Raw genomic sequence first — 9,167 nt, 5'->3', positions numbered from 1 at the left:
CATTCACAAATTGGACTAAAGGACTGAGGCCTACCAAATGCTTATTTTCATTATTAGGAGGCACAAGTCTCCGAATAAATACAAAATTAACACGCAGAAATGAAATGAGCATAAAAAGACGACCAAATATCAAAGACTTGGTGCAAAGTTTTCCAATTAGCTGAATAGATGTTGAATTAATGTTGCTATACACAAGCACACTTTTCTCATGTACTACTTGCCTGATTAAATAGCCAAATAAGAGAAAGAATAATGCAAAGCATTATTCAATCACCAACGCACCAAGTATAATGTCTGCCGACATATTGAGACTCATGTTAAAATGAAGATTACTTTGAGATCATCACCATATTGAGACTCATGTTTTCCCTTTCTCCTCTTATGCTGTAGGCTTTGCCAACTCTTTCCAAATTCAAATTACATGGTACTTATACAAATTAATTGTTGTATATATTTCTTTAATAATGAACTCCTAACTATACAACTAAGGTTAATAAATACTCGAATCCAAAAAGAAGTAGAACAGCTTTCTCTGGACCTTCCTAAAACGTTATTGAAGGGACTTAACTTATCTCATAATGATCTTACAGGTGCAATTCCACCCTCATTTGGCAATTTTAGCAATCTTGAATGGTTAGATCTCTCTTCAAACATGCTTGTTGGTGAGATTCCTGGGCAATTGACAGATTTGACAACACTTGAAAATTCAACGTTGCGGAAAACCAACTTGTAGGGTCCATACCTCATGGCAAACAACGTTGCGGAAACGTTCAATGAGGTAATGAAATTAATGTAACATTAACATGTTTTAGTGCTGTAATTTCTTCTTCGAAGTTAGTAATGATACATGTTTAGGAATCTGGCAGCTGATGAATGAAAGGCACAAGAAACTCTAGCATGTTAATGTGATAGAGAGCATCAAAGAAAATGTGAAAGATTGAGCAAGATTCAAAAAAAAAAAGCCAGCTAACATTGGTGTAGCAGGCCTTCACCTTCAAATTGGGACCTACACCGGTGTGACAATGGGACCAACTATGTGAAGAGGACACCCAATCGTTACAATGGGCACAATGATACTTGATTATCTTTAAAGATGATAAATTACTATTCATTAAGCTTGTTATAAATATCAACATATCCAGTATAGAATTGCTCACAATCACTATATACTTTAGATTTTTAAAGAAAGATGGGTTGGTTGTCATGGTTCTGCCTCCTCTTCCTGCTCTCTACTACTTCTCAATTCAACTCTACTTGTTCATCATCATCTAACTCTTCCTCTTCTCTTTCTTCAGGGCATTTATGCCATCCCCAAGACAGCTCTGCTTTGCTTCAATTCAAGAACTCCTTTTCTATTGATACCTCCTCTCTTGAAGTTGAATTACTTAATGGAACAACTCTTTATTTTAATAGTACAATTTCTTGGCAGAAAGGCAAGGATTGTTGCGCATGGAGTGGAGTCACTTGTGAAAAGATGACTGGTCATGTGATCGGTCTCAACCTTGGTTCGGGTGGGCTTCAAGGCAATATCCATTCCAATAGCAGCTTATTCTCTCTCGGCCATCTCAAGAGGCTAGACCTCTCTTCTAATGATTTCGGAGGTTCCCCAATTCCGTCCAAATTTGGTGGCTTTGTAAGTATGACTCACCTTGACCTCTCTTACTCCAATTTCAGTGGCCCAATCCCTTCCGAAATTTCCCACCTTTCCACCTTGGTTTCACTCTCAGCTTGAACAGAATTGTTCAAAACCTGACCAATCTTCGGGAGCTTAATTTGGACAATGTTGATATGTTATCAGTTGTACCCGATTCCTTCAAAAATCTGTCTTCTTCTTTGAAAACTCTTGAACTTTCCTGGTGCAACTTGCAAGGAAAATTCCCAGAAAGCATTTTCCACCGACCAAATCTTCGACTCGTAGATTTAGGCTACAACTATAACCTCACAGGTTATTTCCCCGAGTCTAACTGGAGTAGTCCGCTCGAGATGTTGGATCTCTCTCATACAAGAATCTCAGTAGATTGGCATCATCTGACAAGAAATTTCAAGTCTTTGAGAGATTTGTCTCTCAGCAATTACAGTTTTGTAGGATCATATCTTGCATTTCTTGCTAACCTCACACAAATCATGCGGTTGGACCTCTCGTATAACAGTTTTGGTGGCCAAATCCCATGGTCGTTGTTTTTAAACCTTGAGAGTCTCGTTGAGTTGTATCTTAGTGGCAACAATTATGTCGGTCAGTTTCCAGAAGTTGATAGCAACTCGACATCGAACTCTTCTTTATATGATTTTTCAAAACAACAACTTGTGGGTCATATTCCTCGACAGTTAATCACCCTTTTTTTAGATGGGAACCAACTCAACGGAACAATACCATCTTGGTTAGGTAGTTTGCCATCATTGGAATTGTTATACCTCGGAAGTAACCAACTCAGCGGTAATATCATTGAGTTCCAATCTCGTTCTTTGTCATGGCTTGGTTTAAGGAATAACAAGCTGGATGGCCTGATTCCAAGATCAATCTTTGAACTTGAGAATCTTCATTACCTTGATCTATCATCCAACCAACTCAGCGGTAATATCATTGAGTTCCAATCTCGTTCTTTGTCAGGGCTTTATTTAAGTGATAACAAGCTGGATGGCCTGATTCCAAGATCAATCTTTGAACTTGAGAAGGTTATGGATCTTGATCTATCATCCAATAACTTGAGTGGCATTGTGGAGTTTGGATCCAAACTCCAAAGTCTCTTGACGCTTAATCTTTCATTTAATTATCTATCCTTGAGCTTCAACCATTTGAGTAACAACACCTGGCCTCAACTTTTCAGTCTAGATTTGTCGTCTTGTAACATAAGTGAGTTCCCATACTTTCTAAGGGCCGCACCAAATTTGGACAGGTTATCCCTTTCCCACAACCGAATCCAAGCCAACATTCCCAAATGGTTGTTGGATTTGGGGAAAGATTCATTGGGTTATTTGGATCTTTCTCACAACTCTTTGACTGGCACTGTAGGACCGCTTCGGTGGAAAAATCTTTACTATCTTGACCTTCGCAACAATTCTCTCCAAGGAGAGCTTCCAATTCCATCACCTTCCACTTCTTACATTTTCATATCAAATAATCAATTTACTGGAGAGATACCTCCAACGATCTGCAGCCTGAGTAGCCTTCAAATCCTTGATTTGTCTAATAATAAATTGAGTGGCAAAATTCACCAATGCATAGAGAATTTCAGTCAGAGCCTCTCTGTTTTGAATCTACGGAATAATCAATTTCATGGTGTGATTCCTGACACATTTTCCGAGGGAAACGTTTTGAGAAATCTTGATCTTAATGGAAATCAGTTGGAAGGGTCGTTGCCGCAATCTTTGCTCACATGTAGAGAGTTGGAAGTTCTAGACCTTGGAAACAACAAAATTGAAGACACATTTCCAAATTGGCTGGAATCTCTTCCGAAGTTGCAGGTTCTTATCTTGAGGTCTAACAAATTCTCTGGTGAAATATGCTTTCCAAAAACTAAGTTTCCATTCCAAAAATTGCATATCATAGACCTCTCCAACAATCGGTTTAGCGGTCTCTTGCCAACAAAATATTTTGAAAATTTGACGGCCATGATAAACTCGCAAGAACATGGACTGAAATATATGGGAGGGCGCTACTATCAGGATACTGTGGTAGTGACAATTAAAGGCTTCAAAATTGAAATGAAGAAGATCCTAACGTACTTCATAATTATTGATTTCTCAAACAACACTTTTAGAGGAGAGATTTCAAGTGTAATTAGTAAGCTTAAATCATTGAAGGGGCTTAACTTTTCTCATAATGAGCTTGCAGGTACAATTCCACCATCATTTGGCGAAATGAACAATCTTGAATGGTTAGATCTGTCTTCAAACAAACTTGTTGGTGATATTCCGGAGCAACTAGTAAATTTGACGTCACTATCAAAGTTCAATGTTTCAAAAAATCAACTTGTGGGGCCCATACCTCGTGGCAAGCAATTTGATACATTTGAAAATGATTCATATAGTGGAAATACAGGATTGTGTGGATTGCCACTTTCTAAAACATGCAGTGCACCACATCAATCACTGGCATCATCATTCCAACAAGAGGATGATTTGGAGCATGGGAATGGTTTTGATTGGAAGGTAGTGTTGATGGGGTATGCATCTGGGGTGTGGTAATTGGAATATTTGTGGGATATCTTGTACTCTCTAATGGAACACCAAATTGGCTTGTTAAAGTGGTAGGAAGAAAGCAACGTCGTAGAATTATGAAAATCACAAAATGACGTGCTTGAAGAAACCATTCCAAAAGTTTATACATTTTCATATTGTATATCATTTTTCATGAATACTTTAGTATATCAAAGCGCCAATAAATATGCATGAATTTGAAAAGAGGATTCTCTTTACTTTTGTTAAAGTAGAATAATTGCTTGTGCATCTTGTAATTTGTCAAACACAATTGACAAATCGATTGAATCAATACACGTAATTTGGCTCAATTATGTTATATACTCCTATAATTCTTCTCATTTCACAAAATACGAGGAAATTAAAAAAATTAAATCACTAAATAGCATGGATAATTAAGTAGTACTTGCCCACAAAACTGAGGGTACAATACGAATCAACTTAAAAATTGACTATGACCATGCAATTGACAATTAATTAATCAATTCTGAATGAGGAGTGTACGTGGCATGCCCTTTGGGAGTGCAAGTACAACTGGGAGTTGTAGCGGTGTACATGTTTCTCAGCTCGATCGTTTGGATAAGGTGCGATGCTTTTTGGCTGATTTTTTTGAGCAGGCCATGAAAAACAAATAACAAAGTTTTGATACCTCTTTAAAAATCCAAACAATTTTTTTTCTCCTTATCCAAACTTTTTTTCGCATATTTGGACAAGTATTGACCAAAGATACTTACCAAGACCAAAGACCAAAGATCAAATCAAAGCCTGGTAACTAACTAGTTACAATAATTTCCTAGTTACACCCATCTGACAATATAGATGCTTCACCCTCGATGTCAAAAGATGCTTGCTTGCTGATTTTGCAGGAAACAAACTCAAGTACTTGCCATCTTAGCACTGTGGAACTCGTGACATTGTGCAGAACATATGACATTTTTGAACAGTTCAAAAGTTTTAAAAAAAAAATACAAAAATTAATCCACAACAAGTGATTGTGTGGATGACATGTTTTGACAGCAAATTGGACAAACTTTAAAAAAATGGCTTAAATGCTAAAATGGTCTCTGTGTTTTACTACATTGGAGAATTTAATCCCTATGTTTTCAATTTAGCCAATTTAGCCAATTTGCAAAACCGTGAAGAATTAATGAGAGCGTGAAGAAGGGAGCAAAAGTCAAGAACGATTTTGATGGTGAATTTATGATATACTCGTTCTCGGCTTCTTCAATACACAATTTAGCCAATTTGGTCCTCGTGCTCATGACTTTTAGTTAGTCTGATCCATTCCGTTAAATTTCAGTTAAATTTTTTTAAAATTATTTAAATATTCATTAAAAAAAATTAAGAACTAAACAAAAATAGAAACATCCGCTTTTCTCAGCCACCACAACCCTTCTCTCTTCCCTCTTTCTCCCCAGCAACAACCCACAACCTTGTCTATCCCTACCCCAACCGCTTTCTCCCCACCCAAAGGCCCCAACTCTAATCTATCACATGCCTAATCTCTCTCTCTCTCTCTCTCTCTCTCTCTCTCTCTCTCTCTCTCTCTCTCTCTCTCTCTCTCTCTCTCTCTCTCAAATACAAAAAGCAAAAGGCCTTTACCCCCCAACCAGCTCCCAGCGAGATCTTCCCCAACCCAACCATTGTGTAGCCATTTCTCCGCTACTCCACTTGCTAAGCAACACTTACCCTCCCTGATTATGCCCATCCTTTTTTTTTCCATGTTTTTTTTTATATTTTTCTAGTGTTATGTTATTGATATATTTTTAAATCAATTCAATTTTTTTAATTAAAAAAGCTTTATAGGTTTTCAAAAGAAAAAAAAAGAGATTATCATGTTCATATATAACGGCAATTTTAACGGAATGACCAAATTGAATAACGGTCTTAAACACAGGGACCGAATTTGCCAAATTAAAAACACAGGAACTAAATTATAAACACGGGAACCATTTTAGTATCTAAGCCTAAAAAAATTGACCATAAGTTCTCAACTCGTTACTTTCATATAATTGAAGTCTTTAATTTAGTCAAAACAAATATGGGTAATAAATATGTGAAATATGTTACAGAGAAAAATGAATGCTTACCCTTAATTCGGACTTAATTGCTAAAATTATAAAACTATAAGATTATAATTATCAAAATAGACATTGAGGGAATTTTTTTTAGGGCAAAAATGAGGGAAAAAATAGGGCTGGCAATGGGTCGTGTTGTGTCGGGATAATAAATGTGTCAAGAATGCTCAACCCAAACCCAATCTATTTAATAAACGTGTCATGTCGGGTTCGGGTCATCTTTTATTGTGCGGGTTTCGAGTCGTGTAACGGGTTTATAAATAATAACATGCATGTTACGAAACTCACAACTGAAAAAATTTAAATTAAAAAAACAGAGAGAGTAGAGAAAATATAAGGAAAAGAAGAAAAAAAAAGATAGAGAGAGGAGAGAAGGAAAAGAAAGAAAAAAAAAATAGAGAGAGAGAGGAGTGAAGATTGAAGGAAAGGAAGAAAGAAAAAAGAAAGATGAGAGAAAACTAAAGAGAAGGAAAAGAAAGAAAAAAAAGAGGAGAGAAGAGGAAAGGAAAAGAGAGAAAGAAAAAAAAGGAGGAGAAAGAAGGTAAAAAAGAGAGGAGAAACACAAAAGAAAAAGAAACATTATAAATATCAAAAGGCATACAATAAAATTACAAAGTTATTTGTAGCATGGTGAATAAGATGTTTGAGAGAAATAAGGGTGGTAGGGGTTTGAAACCCCTTGTATGTGTGCTGAAGTCTCCATTTCTCTTCAGTTTTTAGCGGGTTAGCGTGTATTATACGGGTTGACACGACCCGTTTAATAAACGGGTTAGACAGATATTATAGCAGGTTAGCGAGTTGACCCAAAACCTACCCGTTTATTAAACGAGTCAGAACGGATTGATCCGAAATTAACTTGTTTTTTTATCGTGCAAATTAAACCGACTAATTTCTCATGTAGGTTTTAAATCGTATATCAAGTCGTGTCCGAATTGCCACCCCTAAGGAAAAAGGCACAAGCATTCGCAAATGTATATGTGATCCACATTGCCTAATGAGTGGGTGAGTGCGTAGATGCAACGTGGCCCAATATGAAGCGGTGGTGACCATTCAAAAACTTCTTTTCTATTGATACCCTTCACTCCTATTCTAATAGGACAATTTCTTGGCAGAAAGGCAAGGATTGTTGCACGTGGAATGGAGTTACTTGTGAAAAGATGACTGGTTATGTGATGGGTCTCAACCTTGGTTCTGGCAGGCTTCAAGGCAATATCCATTTCAATAGCAGCTTATTCTCTCTTGGCCATCTCAAGAGGCTAGACCTCTATGAAAATGATTTCAGAGGTTCCTCAATTTCGTCCAAATTTGGTGGCTTTGTAAGTATGACTCACCTTGACCTCTCTGACTCCAATTTCAGTGGCCTAATCCCTTTCGAAATTTCCAACCCTTCTAGTTTCACTCAATCAGTCCCTAGCTGATGGCTTGAACAGAATTGTTCAAAACCTAACCAATCTTAAGAAGCTTCAACTGTCCGTTGTTGACATTTCTTCAGTGGCACCTGATTCCTTCAAGAATATCTCTTCTTCTCTGCCAACTCTTGGACTCTTTGATTGCCACTTGCAAGGAAAATCACCAGAGAGCATTTCCACCGACCAAATCTTCGTCTCGTAGATTTAAATTATAAGTGTTTTCAAAAGCATGCCTAAGCGCGCTTCAGAGCGTGCGTCGGAGCGAGGTGGAGGGAAATCGCCTTAGGCGTATGGATGTTTAGCTTGTTGCACGCTTAGCGTAGCAAGGCGTGGTGAGGCGTGGCGAGGCATGCGTGGCGAGGGATGGAAGGCGCGAAGAAGCGCCGCTATCTGCAAGCCAGAGCGCGAGGAAGAAGACGACCTCGCTTGAATTATTTTTTGTAAGGGTTTGTTTTAACGAAACGACGTTGTTTCATCTAGTTACTTAAGTTTTTTTTAACGGAACGCACGTTTTGGGTGTTTTTTTCTTATAAAGCAAACATCATGCCTTTTAACCCCCCACTGAAACAAACAATACTTCCCTTTTATTTTTTCTTCTAAATAAATACATTAATGGATAATCTGCATCACTTTTAATTCTCTCCATCAATTTTAATGGACCTATCTGTATATCCCTGTATGTAATTCTCTTTGTACTAGATTCATGTTAGTTTTTTATTATATACATATATATATATGTTACATATATATATATGTTAGTTTTTTATTTTATTTTATTTCCAAACAACACAATATTCATAAAATCCACTAAAAATAATACTCAAGTGCACACATAAATGCCAAATATTATAGCATTTGATGTTTCATGATGAGGAGTGGGATGCATGAATTGAGTTTTTCTTTTGATGTTGAATAAGTATTTTATGTTTTGGGATTGATTATTACACTTGAATGATAATTAATACTTATATTTGATAGAATATTTTGGCTTAATAAGAATTAGTAGTACAATTTATCCATATTCTATTATTTATAATTTATTTATTAAATTAAATTAATGTTCAAAAGGCTTACGCCTCATATAGCGGATTAAAAACGCCTCCCCTTTTAAAAGTACATAACCTCACAGGTTATTTCCCCAAGTCTAACTGGAGTAGTCCACGGTTCTCTCTCGGAGCATTTGGAATCCCCATCTTGCTCAGTCCGTAGCTCTCTCTTTCGAGGGCTGGTGACGTGTTTCGAGCTTCACCTGCTCGTTTCTGTGGTTGATAAGCTTATCTTTTGTTTGTTGCTCAATTGTGCATTTTGCTGTTTTATTTCAATTTGTATTGTATGTTTTTAACTTCTGTTTCTCTGTTGGTATCAACATCTGGGACAATCTTGGTGTTCTTGTTCATGTGATATCACAGATTAGTTATTCTGTTGTGCTTCCTTACTGGATTGCTGGTGTTGTAATTCGAACACCATAAACTTATTTGATTCT

At 36.9% G+C, this 9,167-nt stretch overlaps 1 protein-coding gene across 1 annotated transcript; it reads left to right on the top strand.

Annotated features, from left to right (window-relative positions):
- LOC109948641 (LRR receptor-like serine/threonine-protein kinase GSO2) lies at nucleotides 1,475–4,185 on the top strand. The gene is made up of 2 exons (XM_020562320.1): nucleotides 1,475–1,633; nucleotides 1,675–4,185. Exons 1-2 carry the CDS (start codon nucleotides 1,475–1,477, stop codon nucleotides 4,183–4,185), a joined length of 2,670 nt encoding a protein of 889 aa, XP_020417909.1.

Source organism: Prunus persica, chromosome G4 (genome assembly GCF_000346465.2).
Source record: "Prunus persica cultivar Lovell chromosome G4, Prunus_persica_NCBIv2, whole genome shotgun sequence".
NCBI classification, from domain to species: domain Eukaryota; kingdom Viridiplantae; phylum Streptophyta; class Magnoliopsida; order Rosales; family Rosaceae; genus Prunus; species Prunus persica.
This window is presented reverse-complemented; position numbering and strand designations above follow the sequence as displayed.